Source organism: Falco cherrug, chromosome 4 (assembly GCF_023634085.1).
Source record: "Falco cherrug isolate bFalChe1 chromosome 4, bFalChe1.pri, whole genome shotgun sequence".
Taxonomy (NCBI): Eukaryota; Metazoa; Chordata; class Aves; order Falconiformes; family Falconidae; genus Falco; species Falco cherrug.
Window position 1 is genome coordinate 70511272 of NC_073700.1, and position 21373 is coordinate 70532644.

General features: G+C 40.4%; 1 protein-coding gene and 1 long non-coding RNA gene across 3 annotated transcripts in view; one reads left to right on the forward strand and one right to left on the reverse strand.

The window, feature by feature from the left end:
* PIP4K2A (phosphatidylinositol-5-phosphate 4-kinase type 2 alpha) overlaps window positions 1-9605 on the forward strand; it is a 115232-nt gene extending 105627 nt beyond the window's left edge. For both annotated transcript variants that reach the window (XM_055706785.1, XM_055706786.1), the window contains exons 7-10: window positions 214-327; window positions 4174-4417; window positions 5418-5521; window positions 7295-9605. In XM_055706785.1, the coding sequence (XP_055562760.1) occupies window positions 214-327; window positions 4174-4417; window positions 5418-5521; window positions 7295-7375 (543 nt within the window). In that variant the 3' untranslated portion in view covers window positions 7376-9605. The remainder of the gene's footprint in view (window positions 1-213; window positions 328-4173; window positions 4418-5417; window positions 5522-7294) is intronic.
* Window positions 9606-13295: 3690 nt separating this feature from the next.
* LOC114014757 (uncharacterized) lies at window positions 13296-17594 on the reverse strand. Its single transcript, XR_003558396.2, has 3 exons — window positions 16511-17594; window positions 14710-14760; window positions 13296-14598 (listed from the first exon to the last, which is right to left on the reverse strand). It is a non-coding gene; the product is annotated as an uncharacterized LOC114014757 (long non-coding RNA).
* Between the last annotated feature and the right edge of the window lie 3779 nt (window positions 17595-21373).

The window sequence follows — 21373 nt, forward strand, 5'->3', positions numbered from 1 at the left end:
AAACTAAGGAAAGGGCTCCGTGGGTGCAGTTACGGAATGCTGCGTGCCGTGGAGGTGCCTCTGCTTCCCCTGGAGAGGCGGCTCAGCAGTGCCCTCCTGAGTGCAGGGGAGCTCCAGAGGTGCCACTGCCAGCAGGGGGGCCGCGCTGGGCCAGCATCTTCACTGCACTCCTCTTTGCGATCCCACCCTTACAGGAGTTTTGGTTTATTTTAGGCCAAAGAGCTGCCGACGTTCAAAGACAATGATTTTATTAATGATGGCCAAAAGATTCATATTGATGAGAATAACAAAAAGATGTTCCTTGAGAAACTCAAAAAGGATGTTGAGGTAAGAATGTGCCTGTTCAGTTATATGCGATTAAAATGTGTGGCTAATTACAGATATCCCAGGAAATTGTACCTGTAATTCATTAATGAAAACTTGTTTATAAGGCTGTAAGCACTATTTTAAATGAAACACAATTTAAACTTTCAGGAATTGATCACTGCTTTTGCTGATGTGGTAAATGGCTTGCCTGCCATAGCTGGTTGCCATACATTGTCCCTGCCTTGATTATGTGACGTTAAAATGATGGTACTACTTAGATGCTTTACAAGCCTAGTACTTCCAAATGCCCCCAAGAGAGAGGTGAGTATTGTTAGTTGTATTTTACAGGTGGAGGTACACCAGAGCTGAGGCCGTACATGGGATGTAGTCCATAACAGAGGATGTAGCATCCCCACTCACAGCCATGCGTGTTCTAGTTGTTTCATATTAGTAACCCAGTTTGAAATTACCTCAGAATTGCAACAGTAGAGTACTTCAGTAATTTGTGTACAGCAGTCAGACTCATTATCTTAATGTAGTCTTCCGTGTAGATTTGTAATTGGCTGAATATAGCCAATACCTAGTAGAAAAGTGGTGTGTTGTGGTTTAACCCCAGCCAGTAACTTAAATACCATGCAGCCGTTCGCTCGCTCTCCCTAACCCCCAAGGGATGGGGAGGAGAATCAGGAAGGAATGCAAAACTCAAGGGTTGAGATAAAAACAAATATAATCAAAATAAAATGGAGGAAAAGAATAAACAATAATAATAATAATTGTAATGAAAAGGAGGGAGGAGAGGAATAAAATCCAACAGGAAGGGAGAAAAAGAACAAGTGATGCACAATACAGTTGCTCACCACCCACTGACTGATGCCCAGCCAGTACCTGAGCAGTGATTACCAGGCCCTGGCCAACTGTCCCCATTTTATACACTCAGCATGATGTTCTATGGTATGGAACATCCCTTTGGCCAGTTCAGGTCAGCTGCCCTGGCTGTGTCCCCTCCCAGTTTCCCGTGCCCCTCCAGCCCTCTCACTGGCAGGGCCCAAGGAACTGAAAAGTCCTTGATTCAGTATAAACATCACCCAGCAACAACTAAAAACATCAGTGTGCTATCAGGGTTGTTCTCACACCAAATCCCCAAAACACAGCACTGCACCTACTAAGAAGAAAATTAACTACCCCAGCTGAAACCAGGACATGTTAATATGTGAATTTAATATTGTATTCTAACTGATTTAGTACAGCAAATAGGAGAAAATAAATATTGGGCTAATTAGTTCACAGTTTGACTTCAGCTTCCATAATTGAAAATATTGTCACTAAAATATCATCACTAAAACATTTTGCAGCCCTTATACTCAAAGCTGTTTTCCCTGTTGAAAGAGACCCGGTAGCAAAACGTATCTGTGACTTAGACTTTCAGCTATTTATATCAAAATGGCTCTGTGAATTGATTTGTCTGGTTCTTCAGATCTATATCTCAGTAGTTGCACAAAACAAAATACTGTAACTTTAGAATTTACCCAGTAATTTGCTTTTGAGGAAATCTAATTTCCCATCTCAGTAATTATGAGAAATGTATGGTGATGATGATGAAAACAAGTATTTTGTGAAATATCAGTATGTGATTATTTTATATTTTAAATACTGTGCTGGAAAAGTGCTCTACTGATGTCAAAGCTCTAGAGATAAGTTTATTTGGGTTTAAGTTTTGTGCTCTTTTAATATGTACTGTTGTTGCTGACCAATGCTTTTACAGTAAGTAGGTTGCAAACGATATCTTAAATATGTGCAAGACGTGTGGAAGACACTTCATTATCCCAGAAAGTGGATTGTCTGCCATCTTGTACATAATTTACTGGATTGCAAACATAATGGCAGATTCCGTATCATGTCTTGAGAAGCTAATTTTATTGTTTAGAAATTTATACAGAGCATTATTAAATACTCATGTAAACCACTAATGACCTGGCACCTGATTTTAGTAATGACAAGCTGTTCTTTAACCTTGTTTTTCTTTTATTGGTTCTTTTGCCCTCATTAGATAACTGGTAGTATATACTTTCTAGCCAATGTGTGAATGCTAACATTTCACTACAATGAAAAGCAATGTGCAACACAGCATATGATTACCTTATCACACAGGATTTATAGTTAAAACATATTATGGAGTAGTATTCTAAACTATATGGCTTTATAACCAATCTTGTTTGTCATTATGTAAATTGTGTTTCTGTATTTCTCTCATAATCAAGTCTTACGTCCCCTTCCTATGTTCAGACAAGTGTCTATGACTGCTGTTTTGATGTCCTCTTGTCTGTTTTCCTGTCTCCTCATTCCACTGAAAATGTCCTGAGAAAAAGCACATAAGGATATTTTTTCCATTGTAAATCACATGGTGTTTTCCTTGTGTTGATCTCCCAAAGCCTTTTTGCTGTCAGCAGCAGCACACTTTTTTCCCCCCCGAGCCGTTCTCTTCTAATTCGCAGTTCACTTTCTTTCCCAAGAGCCTGTTCTCTTTTGTGCTTTATTGTATGATTATTGGTAGATTTTTCTCCTGTCTGTCAGTATTTATCAAGTATCTGATGACATGGCTGGAGTCCTTCCACTTCATCGCCTTTAGCCAGTCTCATCTGCTTTTCTCATATGTCAGTGTATATCATCTCTTCAAACTTAGATCTCTTCTAGTCTTGTGAAGAGTCTTGCTTTACTGTATTATTAGAAACTAGTTTCTTCTTTCTTAAAACCTCTTCTCAATCTCACAATATTTCTTCTAGCAGTTGAGTTTACAATCATCTTATTATCTCTGATTCCTGTCGTCTTAGAATCAGGATTTTGACAAATGATTTCTCATTTCTTAGTATTTTATACTCATCTCTTTCATCGCTATCACCATTCCAAAGTCTGGCCTAAACCCCTTCTTCTCTGGTCTGCTCTAACTTCCTTTTTATAACCATTTAGAATTTCTAAAAAATGAAACAATACCTATTTTCAGCCTCTTTCTCTGCATACCATAAACAAGGGCTCCACAAGTTCAAAATCACAGTATTGCTTTTAGGCTGCAGCACAGCTCTGCCCTGCCTACCCCTCACCCCCCTGAACTGTTTATCCCCGTTCCCACTTTTGTACTTTCCTTCACCCTCCTGTTAGCTTTCTGCCTTACCCTGTTCCTCTCAACTAAATTAACTTTATCTATACGTAAAGTGTATTCATCTTTCAGTTTTCTAAAAACTGACATCCTCAGTCTTTATCCAAAACTACCCTTTCATTCACATTCACGTTTTACTTGTGTGATTTAAGTTGTGAGCCTGTCACTGTGAAGAGAATATAGCATCATTTCGTGTTGTCATGGTGTAAAACTTCACTACTTTCCGCTGCAATAATATGTTAATACTTTTTCACGATTCTTTATTAAGGTTTAAAAGGGAGTGAGGGGGCAGGTTTAGCACCAGATTATAGCACACCATACGCCTGACAGCACAGAGGCTGGTCTGGACGCTGAGCAGTGACAGGATAGCCATAATTGAAACACAAGATGGTAGTGACAGTCATCGTTTTGCCTAGGCACTGGTCTTTACTACAGGAAAAATTAGTTTTCCTGGAGGAAATTTTTCCCTGAGGATTTTGGGAGAGTGGGCTACAGCTTTTTTATAATACAAGTTGCAAGGGACCTGTGTGCTGTTACTACATCTGAATAAATTCAAGTGTATCTCTGCTAGCTTTATCACTTAATCTTCCCTGTTGCTCTCTCTTCGAAGCGCCTGTTTTTCTCAACTGATGACACCTTTGTGGAACTTCTCTTGTTTCTAAGTGGAGCTTACATTTTTCAGTCACATTGATAAATTGCTTATTATCACTTTCTAGTTCCTTGCTCAGTTAAAACTCATGGACTACAGCTTGCTGGTTGGAATTCATGATGTTGAAAGAGCTGAACAGGAAGAAGTAGAGTGTGAAGAGAATGATGGAGAAGAGGAAGGTGAAAGTGACGGGACCCACCCCATTGGAACCCCTCCAGACAGTCCAGGAAACACGCTGAACAGCTCACTGCCTTTGGCTCCAGGGGAATTTGATCCAGCTATTGATGTTTATGGAATAAAATCCCATGAAAGTAAGTGGTAATAAATATATCTATGTTAAGATGTTTTGATTATTACACAAGATTCCTAAAGTCTTTGCATCCACGTAAAGGCAAAGGTAAACAGCAAAATATAAATTCAGTCTGCAGAAGAGGAAATTAGTTGCTCTTTGGTGCAGCAGAAAGCAGAAGATACTTATAATGCTCAGCACCGTTATGAATATATTTCTTAAATATTGTGACGTGTGGGGATGCAGTCAAATAATTCACCTACTACACAATCAAATCATATCCTGGCTTAGCTATTCAGATACAACAGTTCTCAGTTAATTCATGGATTTTTTTCATCCCTTTCAGGAAATACTGTATCTGTAATTGCTCTTTTCCTGGCAGATAAGATAACACTGTTAAGAAGAGTCTAGAAAGAATGAGGAAAGCAGCATTCCAAGTTATATTTCATGGTTCGGGTTTCTTTTTGAAAATTTGTGCACACATACCCGATTTCTGTGTTCCATCTAAGAAAGTCAACATAAGAAATGTGTAAGAAACCTGAAACTGGGTTTGAAGTCAGTGTATAAAACTAAGTATAACTTGTTACCTGTAGCTGTTGAAGACAGGAAGGTTGTTTTTTTATTTAATAAGAGTTTACATGAATAAATGCATGTTTTTATTCATAAAGAAAAACTGATCTTGTTTGTTGACACAGAAGCATTACCTTTCATATAAAACTTCATAATTTTTCCGCAAAGGAAGATGAAATCCACATTCCTTTCAGTGAGCAATTATTTCTATTTCTGCCTGCTGGTGTTTTGTTTTATGTTCATTTAGGGGGGTTTGCATTATATATGAGCACAGTTAAACTCTCAGTTAAGGACAGCTTGACCCTGTGGTCTTTACAGATCTGTGATTCTGACTGACATTAACGTGTCTTAGCTGCTGACTGAGCCTTATAGAGTGTCCTTTGTTAGAAGGAAGACTCATGATTAAAATGTCTCAAAAGGCTTCCTTACTGCCATGTGTTTGCCACTTGCAGATGCACCTAGGAAGGAAGTATACTTTATGGCCATTATTGACATTCTTACTCATTATGACGCAAAAAAGAAAGCTGCCCATGCTGCAAAAACGGTAAAGCATGGGGTAAGTATCTGGGTTGGGTTTTTTTCCTCTGATTCCATTTATACTTCTGCATTTTTTGTTGTTTAGTGCACTGATACAGCAATGTTCAGGAAATCTAGGGAAAGGGGAAATAGATCAGAATTTTTTCAGTTTTTTTCTAGTTTAATATGTAATACAAAAGTACAGAGCAACTGCTACACATTACGTACTGAGAGCAGAACTCCCTTTTCAGCCGTACGCATAGCTTTCTTAGCCATAAAGAACTCTAGTGAGATGCCTTTTTTAGGACTTTGTCCTAAATTTGTGAGACGCGCCTTATTCTTGCAAACAAAGCTGTTCAACAGCACTGTGAAAGCTGTTGTGAATCTGATTTCAGATGCAGGGCCCTAGTGATGGTTTCATTATTCAGTACAGCCTATTGAAAGTTTGTTCTTCACCGTATAATGTGTCTCACTTTACAAAACTTCTTAAAAAAAAGTACAATTTGCAAAATTAAGCATAAAATGTACATATTAAATATCAGAGACCATTCAGTGAAGGCTTCTGTTTGACTGCCATGAATTTCTTTATTTCAACTGAAATTGCTGCTTAGCAGCAAACACCAAAGAACCATGGTGAAGCAGCCCAGTCTTCCAGAATTATGATTTCTATCTACCATTATCACTCCTATGGTGATTTAAGAATCAAACTTCATAAACTTTTTAAAAGGAGCATAATCATTCATAAGACTAAAATCCCTTCTCTAAAGGCTCAGGGAATTGTGGGGTGGTTTAAGCAAAGGCTCAGGGCTTTTTAGTTTACAGTAGGGTGATGCGGAATGCTCAACAATAAACCCTGCACAGGCCTGTAGAAGGTATTTTTTTGTCTCTGAAACAACGCTCTCATCACTCTCTGCTCCCAGAGCAGCTGAAAGTAGATGCAGGCCAAATGCAGCCATTACCTGGCAACTGTTAATGAACTTCGAATGTAGCAGGCTTTAAAAACTCACACTTCTGACTTAAATAAAGGATAGAAATATGTTGAGGATAACAACTATGATTATTAAAGCTGACTGTGATTAGAACTTACTACAGAACATTATTCGCTGTCTCTGTTCTTAGCCACCTGACACTGAAGTTTGTTCATTAATTACACGTATGCAATTTTCCCCTTTTGTAAACAGGAAAAATATAAATAAAAATGTGTGTGGCTAAGGCTCTGAAAACCTCGAGTAAAAATATGAATGCAATTGTGGGTTCATTGAAATAGCTATTGTACAGCTGTATTCAGTGAGTCCAGATTTAAATGCATATATGTTGAAAAAATGTTACTAATTGTTACCATATATTTCAAACAAGGTTATCTAGCATTCAGATAGCAATGTAAATTAAACAAGCGTTGACGTGCCAGATATGATACTTCGGTCTTCTCTGTTTGAAAGTACTGCTGCTCAACAGACGAGAATCTGTTGAATCAGTGAGTAGCATGGTTAAGTATGCAGTAGAAATAATATAGGAGACTGAAGTACAATGGAAGTAAAAAGTAGTGTGGAAAATAAGAGAGAATACATTTCAGGAATGGAAGATGTGTGTCCCTGCAGTTACGGTGGCGAGTACTGAGTATCACTGTACTGGTGTGAAGCCTAAAAAGCCATGAGTAGGATTCTGTTTGAGGGTCATTACAATTTGCGTTCTAGTGTCTGGTTCTGACACTGCACCATGAAACTCATTGAGTAAGTAACACGCTCAGTGCCAAAGCATCAAATAAAATACTGCTTCTTCCTTCTTTCCTCTCCCCTCTCAATTCTCTGTATAGGCTGGTGCAGAAATTTCAACTGTTAATCCTGAACAGTATTCAAAGCGCTTCTTGGACTTTATTACCAACATCTTGACGTAACCTATCATGTTACATAGGACAGACATGAGACCTGGGGACAGCAGCAGTGGCTACAAGTGTAGGGAAAAAAAGGAACTCAGAGAAGCACTCATCTTGCGGAAAGCAACCCCTTTGTTTACATCTGCTGGCAAAGATGACTGAAGTGGGGCGGAGTACTCGCTTTAACAGCTGCCTGATATTCCCAGCGTAGTTCTAGCTATTTCTGACTCTTTTGTGTGTGCAAAAAAAAATAAAATTAAATAAATAGAACAGCTTACTCAGAGTGCACTGTGACAGTAATACTCTGATGCTACCAGCTGAAATGGAATAAGTGAGCAAAGAGATGTGGGCTGGGGGTGGGGAAGAGTAAATGCATGTTAAATCTACAATATTGATATCAAATTGTAAACTGTGGATCAGTTTATTTTTTGAACTAAAAAGATACATGACAGTATTCTTCATGATGATGATGATAATGAAAACCTTACTGCGAATGTTACACTTAAACCCTGCACACTGGCACTCCTTAAAAAAGCAGCTGCAACAGCCCTTGGTGCCGGAAGCTTTTCCTGTTTGGTTCCTAACAGTTCGGTTTTTTCCTTTTTTTCCTCCCTCTCCTGTTTTTGTCTTCTTTTCAGCACATTGCATCAGGAAGTTCAGCCTCTCAGACATCTGAGAGCTGGCATCTCTTATCTCGCAAAGAGCTATAATTCACGCTATCTGTACATTTTTTGCTACAGGAAACTTATGTTAAGGGAAGGCTTTGCTTATTTCACTTTGTTACCTGAGTTTTCCTTTGTTTTATATTCTTGCAATATAGGAACTAATAATGTTACAAGTGGAAAAAAAGCTTACCTGAAGAAGGTGCATAGTTTTGGGCAATAGTAGCTCCATCTTTCACCCATCCTGAAAGATGTGCACACTGATAGAAATTCCATTCCCTTGTAATTTACTGGGAATTTGAAGTTTAAATGCTTATGTCGTACTGTTGAAACAGCAGTATTTTATTATAGATTATCCCTCAAAAAATGAACCCTGAATTTTACTGTTTACATTATTAGGAAAACAGGGATATTTCTGAATTTCAGAGCCGTGTACAATATATGACTTTTGAGTTTACATGTAAAGTTATTTTGCAGTACAAATGAAGTAATGTTTGTCATCTTCCAAGGTGTAATGTGCAGTAGTGTACTAAAGTGAATGTCTCACTCACCTCCGTGATAGACACTTTTACAATAAAATGAGAAAGGGTATTTCAGAGGGGTTTTTCCCAAGGTCGTCTTTTAGCATCAAAATGACCTGTCCTACCATTTACTCAAGTTTGATTGTATAGTACATTGCCTAAAACTGTGCTGATCATGTTTAACTTGTTTAAAATTTTTAAACAACATTGTATTTCTTCTCTTCTTGTATTTTTCCCTGAAAGACTCCATGCTTGAAAGAGACAAATTAACATACGCTTAAAAGTTTATCTACTTATACACTGTGCTAAAGCTGTGCCTTTAAAATTTCTTTATTGAAATTGTTAGATTTTGTAGGCAACGTGAGAGAAGTCAAACCCTCCCCATCATCATTTATCACTCGAATCGGGAGTGCCAGCATGCCTTCTCCATAACTAATGTCAGTGCTGTTAAGCCTGCAACTGTGCATAATGGATGTAGTGGTTTACTTCAGAGGAGCCTATACAATAGCAACCCGTTACACTCTCTTCAGCGGCCAAAGGCAATACTATCCCTGTTGCTGTGTACTAATTTTTTTCTCCTTTCCCCAGCCTTTCCTACAGGTTTTTTTGTTACATTTGACTTAGTGATGTCCGCAGCACTGTAATGTATGTGTATACTTTTGTATTGTATGTATTTAAATAAGTTGGTACTGTGGCTTGGTTTGTTTGGGGTTTTTTTGTCCTCTCCCTATATACCCCAGTTGCCTACATTCTCACCCAAGTTTAATTTTCTGAAGTATGCTGTGGCTTCTTGAACTATAAAGCCATGGGGAGGCCCTGAAGTAAAAACAAGGTACACACACTTGGAGTACATATTTAATTGCAGCCAATGAGTGTACATTTTTAGACAATTTTAGACATTTACAGCAAAGAATTCTTTTTGTCTGTGTAGCAGTTTTGTCACTCATTCTTGTTGATAAACTGTTTATTTGGACAGGGCAAGGAAGACTCATTAATGTCTATGTTAGTGCTTAGATTACACTCCAAACATGAGCAAGGCTTTATAAAATAAAGCACTTTGATGACTCACTAGGTAAATCCTTTGTTCTTGTGTTTCCACTGTGGTTTTGATCGCTTACAGATGAATTTTGGATGTTAAAATGAATGTAATGTGTAGCCTGTGTCGCAAAGGAAAAACTAAGAAGCTTAAAACTTCTGATTAGATTTTACTCTGCTTCTACCATGCTTACTTTATGTGGCTTGAAACATTTAGCCTTTGGGGGTTTGGGCTTAGGCTGTGCTCTGAGAGCAAATACTGAGGTTTGTAATTGATGATTCTATGGACTAAATCCTAATGTTACTACAAAAACAGAAGGATCATCCACAGTAGTTAACTGATAGAATGACTGGCAGAACCTTGCTAACGTGTGTAAAATCTTACGCTAAACCAGTTATTTTAAAAGTACTTGGGAATAAGCCCAAATAATTCATGGGGAGGAGGGAGGGCTTTCTGTTCTAGAATTTCAGGGCTTTGAGTGCATAACACAGCCTGTGCCACACATCATGGGCAAATGGCAGAGAAGTGTCTTTTTGTCTTTATTCAGATTAACTTTTAATTCTCTTAATACATTTGTCACTTTTCAGTTCTTTTCAGTTTATTGCACAGATATAGCAAGACAATATTTTCAGCAACATTTTTACCTGTAAAATACATGTGACAGAATTAATGACAGCATAGACATCTGCAACAGGGAAGATGGTTGAGGAGCTATTCTGTTAAAAGTAAGTGAAGTGATAGGGAGGGGAGAGATATTCAGCCTCTTAATTCGTTACCTAATGATGTCTCCAGTGTTAATCTAGGCCTGCACTTCACACAGCTGCTCCAGCTGCTTAAGGCCTAGTATGAACATGGTGCTCAATGAATGCTGCTCAAGTTACATGGATCCTAGCTACAGTGGACAGCAAGCTCCCTGGCTGGTTCTCTGTGCATGCCACTCAAACCATCTACCACGCCTTCTGAACAGGCTGCCAAATTCGTGCACTGCTTTTATACTACAGATGTGCATGGGCGGTTGTTAGGTCATTTCTCAGTGCCACCTCCCTCACAACAGAAAATGAGAGCTTCTATTCTAGAAAAACAGCACAATGCGCCAGATCTAAAAACATACTCCAGTTCTTCTGCTCCAACAAACTATTCAACAGCTGATGTGTTAGTTAAGCTTTCCTCTCTTTTTTGCTAAGACTCCTTTCTGGACATGCTCAGATGTAACTTCTCGGTAGGTACACAACATTTAAGTTTTAAGCCACCCCCGTCCTCTGAAGCGGTGGTTTAGTGGGATTACTCCTGCAGCCCCCCCTACAGCACTGTTCTCTAGCTGACACTGAGTCGTCTTCATACAGCTACGTAGTTAAGATGTGCAAAGCCCTGCTGCTACCTGTGGACATCCTGCTCATCCCAGTCTCAGCACGGGGCCATCCCCAAGCCATCTAGCTGGTGATGTTTCCCTCCTGCCTCTTCTGCATCGATAAGGGTGATTGCCATTTCCCTTTGTGGAGTTTGCTACAGGGCATGCTGTGTTTGATTTGCATTGCTGAGTTCAGCGAGCAGCTGAAGGACCTTGTCTTTAGTGAAAGTGCATATATGACTATGCATAGGAAAAGAGTATCTTTCCTGATACGTGTTCTCTCCCTCTCACCTGAAGAAAACCTAAAGGCAGTGATGATATTCAAGGTAGGATATCCAACCGGCTTATTAATGCAAAGACTGCAGCAAAATAAATGTTTAAATTAAAAATTCTTGGAAACGATGTTTTTCTATGTCAACTGCATAACCTAAATGTATAATCTGAATTTCCAGCTCCCTCCCTTGTGCTTGCTTCTTTTTTTCTGATGTAATACTGGTTAGTAAGTCCCTGCATTGAGTGCAATCACTGCATTCTGGTGGTCTCATACCCCACCTTTATCCAGTGTCTGTTCTATATGTGCTGTCCACTTGGATTCTTTCAAACTCTTACATGTTTAATGGGGAAAAAAATAAAAATAGAGAGCAGTTAACTTCCAGGAGAACTCTTGTTTCGTCTCTTCCTTTCTGTCCTGATTTCTCTATGGCAGGTATTGTTTCTGGAAATTGGTACGTCCTTTATAATGCAATGCAGTAGCAAAGAGCAGAGCCTGCATAGACAGAGCAGTGTGCTGTCTTTAATCTAATCTGGACAATGATGCTGGTTTACTCCTGCTTGAGGCTGACCAGAGATCTACTTTCATGCTACAACAAGGGAATGTGCATGAACAAGGAATTGAGGAAGTGCTTAAGAGCAGCATCTTCAAGTGGCAAAGGCAATTTGTGTGAGATTAAAATCACTAACAATAGCCCTATTAAAACTGTTAGAAAACCGGGCTGGAAAGGACTTGGAGATACAGTTACAGTCTGTTCCAGAGCAGTTCAACTGTAGATAAACACTGGCAAAAATTGGGTTTATCTTTTCCAGGAAGGGTAGTTCCATGACTTCCCTGTGCTATCCTGTCCCATGCCCCGCTAGCTGTATCATTAGATTTTTTCTAATGCTTTACCTGACTCTACATTACTACAATTTAAGCCTGTTAATATTTATTCTATCTACAGTGGACCTGAGAACAATTTATTCTCTTTCTTTTTCAGTTTCTCTTAATGTGATCCTGCCTCTGTGTACTGAACAATGTAAATATTAGCTTTTGCACGTACTAAATTGAATATTCCCTTTCCTTATTTAACAAAATAATCAAAATGGTTTCAGCCAGACAGAACGACCTTTTCCATTTTTTGTAATGCCTAATTTTTAAAAAAACAGCTGTTAAAAAGGTGTTTCTTGATTGTTAGTCACGTTTTATAAATGCACTTAGATTTCTATTCTGAGAACTTCCTAGCCATCCATTTACCATCTAATAAAAAAATTGTAATCATTGCTGTTTGAACAGAATGCAGTTTCAAAATGAGTATGTGGCTACTGTTTAGCTGTAGTTGTTGCTGTAACTGCAATAAAATAGTAAATGCTTTTCTCTTTTCCCAAAGTAAACAATATCATGATCTTAACTTTCCTAATTATGTTCCTTTTTACGGCCTCTAGTCTCCTCTCCATCAGCGATATGACAAAATAATGATTTGGTCGTAAGTATGAAGACACAAAAAACCACTTCTTTGCGAGCTGGCATAAATTCATTCTTGCCTAGTGTTCTGAATATTTGTAGGCATTTTAGTTATCGCCCAATATGCTTAGAGTGAGTTTATAAAGAGCTCCTACTTTGTTCCCACTCAATCTGATTCATATAGTGACTCATTTTTATTTACTGATGTGTATCTTATTGGAATAAATGGCATTTGTGAGAACCTTGTTTTGAAGAGGTTTGGCACTTGCATACAAGCCTGGAAGGTGATTTAACTCATTATGTTTCTCCATTTCTGCTATTTCACCTTGTCTCCACGTAGGAAGCCCAAGGCCAGAGCATTCTACTTTCTTTTCCATTTTATGTATTTTTAAATGGATGCATAAAAATATTTTGTTAGAAGAACCCCAGTCACTGTAATGCCTACAACGTATTTGGCATACCAAGGCAGATACAAGGGCTAGCTGCAGTTACTGGGCTGACAGCAATTGTAGTTTGCCTTCCACCACCCCAGGGTAACAGGGTCATTCCAGCATTGCCGAGATGTGCCTGCTTATTCCAGCAGCTTGGATTTAAGTGATGCACAAGAATCTTTTCTGCCCAGGTATTTTTGGCCTTGAAGGGCTTTACTCTTAAGTATTTCCACTTAGTTCAATAGCCAGTCTTAGATAGAAGTTTACGTGTACACCAGCTGTACCAAAGACTGTGTAGTTGGGGTGGGAGACTGTTAAAATATCAAATTGTACTGTGCAATTACGACTATCTATAGGGTGCAATGGAAAGAATCTGCTTTTAGTTAAGCATGATAATGAGCATGCTAGCAGTTAATACTGTTCTTCTGCTTCAGTCATAGCAAAGCTCTGTATGGAAGGAAAAATGATAGTGTTTGATCTGATTACATTGTAGAGCATTCTAAAGCAGAAGTTTTCCAAGTTGCGTTTTGCATGCTGCAAGCTGCATCGTCTCTGCACTGGGCTGCTCTTTCACCCCAGGGTGCAGGAAAGTGGGATGGCAGTGGGTCTGTTGAGTATACATTTGTAACCTTGAAACTGGACCCAGCTGTACAGTGGTACTTTTGGAGGTTCCAGTCTGGAGGGAGAAAAACATGCTTTCTGTACAACCTAGCGTTACTTCAGGAACTGGGGAGTTTGAAATGGCATCTTGGATTTAAGTAATGTCCTTAAAGAATTCTGTATCGCTCCTTGTGGCGCTTCCCACATCAGCCACTAGCCTGACAAAGCTGAAATGCAGCTCCCTGCTTACCTTCTTACTGTTCTGCTCTGAGGCAACCAAAGTGTGTTACAGGGCTGAGAAGGCTTCAGGGGCTGCTGGCAAGCGCTGCTCCCAGAGCATTAGGAAGTGAAAGAAAATAGATGGTCTCCCCACACACCCGCTCCGTTATTTAAATGTTTTCTAAACATCGCCTCATCCATTATGTAGCCTCCTGATCTCTCACACCAGTCTCCTCATCAGACAGACCCCCAACAACCACACTTTAGGAAATGTGCACATGGCTTATTGTTGGCATTTGTACCCCACTGTTCCTGCCCCTTTCATTGACAGGTAGACATGTAACTGTCTTGTTTGCCACCAAATTGCAGGACAGAGTAGATAAACCCACCCAGATTAGTCCTCCAGGTACTTAATTTATAAAGACGGGGAAAAGAAAAGACACAAGGGAAGACTGAGTGGGGGTGGACACAGGCACTGCCTGCTTCACCTGAAACCTGGCAACTAGGGACAAATGTGGGGCAGGCAAGAAAACTGCTCCAATGCTGTTACACAGCTGCCTGCCTGCACAAGCCCTCCACAAACAATGGCATCTGAGACATATACACCGCTGAGCAGCATCCCACCACTGTGCTCCAAGTTCTTACCTTGCCAGGAGGACCAGCTGAACACTTGGTTTCCTTGGTAGGGGACTTCATCAAGCAGGACTAATCTGATAGGAGAAGTGATTCATTTACTTCTAGGGAGAAAAAGAAACTTCACACCACAGATTGCAGTAGCAAGGGTTTAGGGTAAGGGGAGGGCAGAAACCAAAACACTTTACCTTTTCTGAAGCAGCAAGGAGGAGACTACTGAGGCCAGCGGAGGAATAAAGCTGAGAATGAGAAACAAAATACAGGGAAGCTATTAAGAACATACTCTACAAAATCCCTGAGCAAGGTGTGTCTGCTGCATGTTCCTGGGTTTGGCATTAACTGCAGCTGCTCTAGGGTCAGGAAGGACAATCCCTTATGGATCTCTCTTAAGGAGCAGAGAAAAATCTCAGACCGTAAAGATTATGATGCAGAAGGAAAGGCATAAAATATAAGGTTGACAGCACCATAAAAGCATTTTATAATAGTCCCCTTCTCACCTGAAATAATGTGCAAGGTGCTATGGTGTAAGATTAGAACTACACCAAAGCAGAGGATGAAGCATAGAGAGCAGAATAATAGCACCTCATTAAAAAAAAAAAAGTCTTTAAAAGCAATGCAATAAAAGCTTCAAGGAGATACCCATGCAAAACATAATTAAATTGCTAGGCTCACATCATATAGTAGTATGCTAATACAGAAAAGACTCTAAGATGGCCACACAGGATATTTTCATCATCAAAATAAGCCGTTTCTGTGACCCAAAGTTGTACTAAGTTGTCTGGCCTAAAACAGGTAATTGTTTGCACAGGTACATTTGGGCAAGGGGGAGGGAGGGTTAACCCATAAGGAAATAAGCTTTTCTGATAAGGCAGATGTGAAAAGACTCTCATTCTCTTAAGGTCCACTATGAAGTGGCCTCTTCCTTCTCAAGAACTCTGTGTTAGGTTGGGACCCCCAGTCCAGCCTTCAGGTTATTAAGCAGCTCTAAGTGACCTCAGAGAAGGTGCATCAGCTGTCTCACCAATCCATTAGATGCAACCACTGCTGCAGTGAAAAAGCAGAGCACAGCTGGTGTCCTAGAAGTCACCCAGTCTGATATGTATATATTGCAGTTACAGGCTCACGCTTTGAACATGTTGCCATTCTGGAAGATTAGAAAACAAATGTTTTAAACATGAAATGCTCTCACAAAATGTCTTTCTGTACTTATGAGCCTCCAGAGAAGAGCTGCTGTCCTGTACACTCCTGTGCTGGTGAGCAGGGCTCATTATCCAGACACCCTCCAAAAGCACAGTGCCCTGCATTACCACTGAGCAACTGTACGTTTATTAGCAGAATTACTAAAACAGCATTTGTTGAATTCCTGTCAAACATGATTTCAAAAAAAGAAGAAAAAAAAGAACTGTTGTTAATAATCAAATTGCATTACACACTAAAAATAAAAAGAAGCTTTTTCAAAAAGGTGAAAAACAAAGCAGGTTGCATGCTAGTAAAGATGAGTATACATCCCAATTTTGAGCAAAAGGGTGGCAAAGATTGTGCAGTGAACCGTAGCCAACCACAGATGCCCAGAAGGTGAAGGCTGAAGACGATCTTCAAACATAGCCAAGCCTTATGCTATTAAGCGCTTTAAAAATCAAAACTACCAGTTTAAATTAATCCATGCTTTATAGGCAGCCAATGTAAAGAATGCAGCTGGGACATAATAGGATCATGGTAACTCAAGTCAGGGAGCAAATGAGTTGTTGCACAGTGCACAAGCTGTGAGCGAAACAGAAACCCTGCTGAAACCCTGCTCAGAGAGAATTGCACTCCCGAGCCTTGTGGGCACCAGGGAAAGCAGCTATAACCCAAATAAAGACTGAGGCTGTGCTCTCAAACAAAACCCCACATGCAGCATCTGAGACCTCTGGGAGGAAGGAGTGGTGGGAAGGAAAGCCACTGTACTTAACCTGTTACGATGTTTCGAAACATGCATTCTCTCATTACCTGGGTCAACTACAGAAGAGTCTGCACAGTTACAGGACTTGCCAGCTCTTAGAAAAGGTAATTTCACAGCCAGGCATATCCAGAGGGCTACATTTCACAGCTGATCCTGAAAAGGGAAGTTGGGAAAGTTCAGATAGTTCAAAGAAACCAGCCAGGGATCACATACCAACATACTTCTGGCTATTTTCTAGATTTTTTGACCGATGTTTGGGTTTAGGTCTTTCATACGATACAGCTATTGCCATGAAGTCACAGCCAGGAAATTAGATGTTAACAGGCAAACTGTTTCTAACCCTAATCGTTGCTATTTTGCTAAGCAAAGTGATTTTAAACAGACCTCCCCTGTAGCTTGATGCGTTTAAGCAAGCAGCTCACAGTAAGTAAGTAAGCTTTAGCCCCTTCTTGCTTATTCCACAAGTTGAAATGTTACCTTTCCAAACTAACTCACAGCCCAGACTGCACTGCTCTGTTTTTTAATCACTGTAGTAGAAAAGGTCTTACCTACTTCCCTTGCATTCCCCATCCTTACAGTCACAATCAGGTTTGGCTTTAACTATGACTTTCCTATAGCAAAGATTTACAGTGGTAAAAAGTAAGTTGTCTTTCTAAAGTCCACTCTGTCAAGCACAAGCCGTTCCTTCAAACCATTATTCACTTTGGAACACATTCAACACATCAAAAGAAATCCAGAGGCATTTGAAATATCTTCTAACTTACAAATAACTAAGTTAGAAATGAAAACTTGATCCAAAGCTCAGGAAGGGCTCCATCTAAATACAATAGTTATTGAACCAGGTTCTTCAAGCATAACCTTTTCATCACCAGTGACTCACAGATTAGTCCCTGTGAAACTAAAAGGTGTTACTGTTTTAACAGTGCCAGCATAAACTCATATTTCCTGTCTTTCTTAGCATGGATCTGGCTATATCATGGTAAAAGTACTTACGTTGTTAGCCCATATTCCAATATTTATTTATGATGGTTACTGAAGTACATTCTGCTTTGTACCCGCATAAGAATTATGACTGTACCTGTGCTAAAAGCTCTACAGCATAACTGTGGCTCTAAAAGCAGTCAGGGCTGCTCACCAGAAGGTTTACCAAGTATAACTATATTAAGTATAATTAGTTAGCAAGACAGATGTTTGGACAGCCTTTCTCCTGAACAGTATCTTCAGTCCCATTTGTCTAATGCTCCCGCAGTACTTAACAGCCAGCTCAAGCATCTCTTCATCTGTCAAATTCCCACAGACCAGATGAGAGCAGAACAAATCAAGCTCCAGCACACACACACAGTATGTGCCAGCTTTCCTACAGCGTAATGAGTACCGTACAGCTTCTCTATGCAACAGGATCACTCTCTATCCTAACCAAGGGAAGAGAAAGCAAGCTCATACTGTCTGCATTAGACCTTCTCAGCTCCAGAAGAAAGAGGCTTAAATACGTAATTTAAAACACAAGCATGAACACTTCAACTTTGAATTGACTGAAGCAATGTAGTAAAATGATGCACCTCAGCTTGGATTGCTCCAAATCCTTCCATGAGGAGTAACAGACGCAGCAGAAGCTTGGTTTACAGCCAGACACAAAAGTTTTAATGACATGAAAACACAGGAATAATACTTCCTTCATGAATGTATAATATAAACCCCACTTTGCTCAAAGCTTTTCAATACTACTCATTTTTGATTGAGAAATACCACAAGATCAACTCAAAAGAATTTTATTGAGAAAAAAAAAATTGGAGAGCAGACCTCAGCTGTAACAATGTACGTAGCAGTTTGCACCGCTGAAGAACCTATTCCTTTGATAAGAATCTGTAGTGTAGACCTATGGTAGTGCGCTCCTCCTACATAGTCCAACACAGCAACACATGGAAGGATGTGCCCAGATGTTCTGCTGACTCTGTTCTTCTGTCTTGCTTTTGTAAAGATGAAAAGAGTATCAGCAGACTAATAATTACACTTGCATTTATGAAAATAAGTTGGAACAAGGGTTTCAACAATGCTAAGCGTCAAACTTTTTTAACTCAAGTTGCATCATGGAAATGAATGAAGTACGTGGGAGGTGAGCAGCAGAGAAATGAAGGGTGACAGCTGTTAATGTACTTGGACGACACACACCAATGGATGTTGTTAAAGAGCAGAATGGTGTCAATTCCCATTTTTGCAGCTATGGCACACCCCTTTATTCACAGAACACATGATACACAATTATTCTGCAGAGGTCACGGAAGTCAGCTACCCCTTTTCATCTCATTCAACATCAATTAGAAAAGCATGCTGAAGTTCACTGAGATTGATGTTTTTTACTTTTTATGGCAGTTAAGGGACTAATTCTTGACTCCAGAAGCTCACAGCCTGCTATCAAGTCCTCGGGGCCAGGGTGGGGGCTGCAAACAGAAAGGAATAGGCAGCTGTTCTGGAAATGAAGTGAAAAAATTAGAGATACCTTTGGCGCATGTGTCAAAGAAACATTAAAGCTGGCCCTGGAAGTCACCGTCGTTCTAGAGAGAAACAGCAAGGGAGAAAAAAAAGGTTTGTAGTGGCCTGACTTGATTTGAAGCAGCAATTTCACCACCCACAGCCAGCTGTTCGTAGGGCAGAAGCACCAATTGTGCTGGTCCTGGGACAGCTACCAACTATTGTGCCCAAAATGACCATCCACAGCAACAGTATTAGCTGTCAGTGCGTATTTCCTAACATGGTGACATTCCTTCTGCCTTCTTGCTTTTGTACGGGTTTTAATCTTGTAAGTAGTGCCAATCTTCAGTGCTTTGCTAAAAGTCCATCCTCAAATTCCCTCTTGTCCTCTGCTGGGTAGCTTTCCCTAGCTTGTCTGCTCTTTATGCAATATGTGTATTTCTACATATACAGTAAGATTTTGGAAATGTATAACCCATTGGAGGACTATGTTCAAAACCATAAATACACACGTGCAGAAAAGTTAACATCTTTAGATCTATAAAGTTAACCATTTCTTTTCAAGCTTCCTTTTTCTATCGCTAGGCTTGACTGTAAAACAGAGCCCCTCAATAAAAACACGCCGCATCAGATCCTCCTGTGCCATTTTAGGTTATCACCTCATCAAGAAAGAAATCCTCTTAAAATTAAAAATAGCCTCCAGGTTCAAGACTAGGCAGAAAAATTATTCCCGATGAGGTAAAAAGGAAAAAAATCCATTCTCCAGTTGATTTATTAAAACGGGCAAAGCCCATGTACAATGAGACAACAGCACACTTTGCTTTCATGAGGAAAACCAGTCTGGATTCATGCCCATCACTGCTCTGCCCAGACACTGCCTCTTCAGGAGCTCCATGTTCTCCATTCCATCACTGTCTCATACACAGCTTATGGGAAGATAATGCAAAGCCCCAGTGAAAAAAAAACCCTTTCCCCACCCCCCTGACCTTATACAGCCCTCTGATCTCTCTACAGGAGTTTAGTACCCAGTGATTTCCACTTTAAGGAACAGCAAACCTAAGGCAAGCCTGAAGTCTCCCCAGTTGGCACTGACCTGCTCTGCAACAATCCAGACTGAGCTGCCCTAGCCCAGGTCTCCCCAGACATGTCCCCTTTTCCAGCTACTGGGCATTTGGAAATGGAATGCATTTCTGAAGTTCTTGTCCAGGTCAACTGCAACAGGACAAAGGGCAACTGCTTTAAACTAAAAGGGTACTTCAGGTTAGACATAAGGAAGAAATTCATTGCTATGAACATGGTGAGACACTGTAACAAGTTGCCCAGAGAAGCTGTGGATGCCCCACATGTGGATGGGGCTTTGAGCAACCTCGTCTAGTGCAAGGTGTCCCTGCCCATGGCAGGGTGGGGGTTGGACTAGATGGTCTTCAAAGGTCCCTTCCAACCCAAACCAACCTGTGATTCTAACCCTACATTCACACACTGTAAGTCAGACAATGCCTGGTAGCTTCAGATTTGCCATTAATAGACTGCATGGCTGATTCACACATTCACAGTAAGCCCAAAACACTCCCCGAGTGCCAAATTTATTGCACATTTACAGTAAATCAAACACTTCCCAGAAGCTTCAGGCTCGTTGCACATGCTATGCACAGTAAAAACACAGCAATTTCTGTCTGGGAAATCCCCTGCACACAACAAATGGCATGGTAGCCTTCACGCAGCGGCTAAAATGAAACACGTTATGAAAGCAGCGGTGCTGACGGTGTTGGGCCTGGGAGACACCAGGCGACTAACCTGTATTCTCAAATGTAATAAGAAGCAAACGCAGGAATAATACCTCCCTCCACTTCTCTAGATGGTGTGCAGGAAGATGCACTAAAAATGAAATCACTCTCACTGGCGGCTGCAGCTTGACTTCAAGCAGCAAGCCTTGAGTTAGAGCCCACCAACCTGAATCATGCTCCTGTTGGTATTTCTAGCTGCCTTCCTAGGGGAAAGGATTCTCACTGGCTAACGTAAAACTATTGACATTACATACAGTTGTTTAATTACAGCTGTTTCTTCCACTTGCTTATCAGGAATTATATTCTACCATTATAAATATTTATCTAAGGACATTCATATTAATATAATCGTTCATTCTGTTACCGTAATGTATTCCATTGTAACTAGTGGAAACGGCACATCAGGAGACAACTGAGGTTTTGATCAGATCTGTGATTATCCGCTGTGCTGGTTTGGGCTGGGATAGAGTTAATTTTCTTCATAGTAGCTGGTACGGGGCTGTGCTTTGGATCTGTGCTGAGAGCAGCGCTGATAACGCGGGGCTGTTCTCGTTCCTGCCGAGCAGGGCTTGCGCAGCCCCAAGGGCTTTTCTGCCTCTCACCCCCCGCAGCGAGTGGGCTGGGGGGGCACAGGGGGCTGGGAGGGGGCACAGCCGG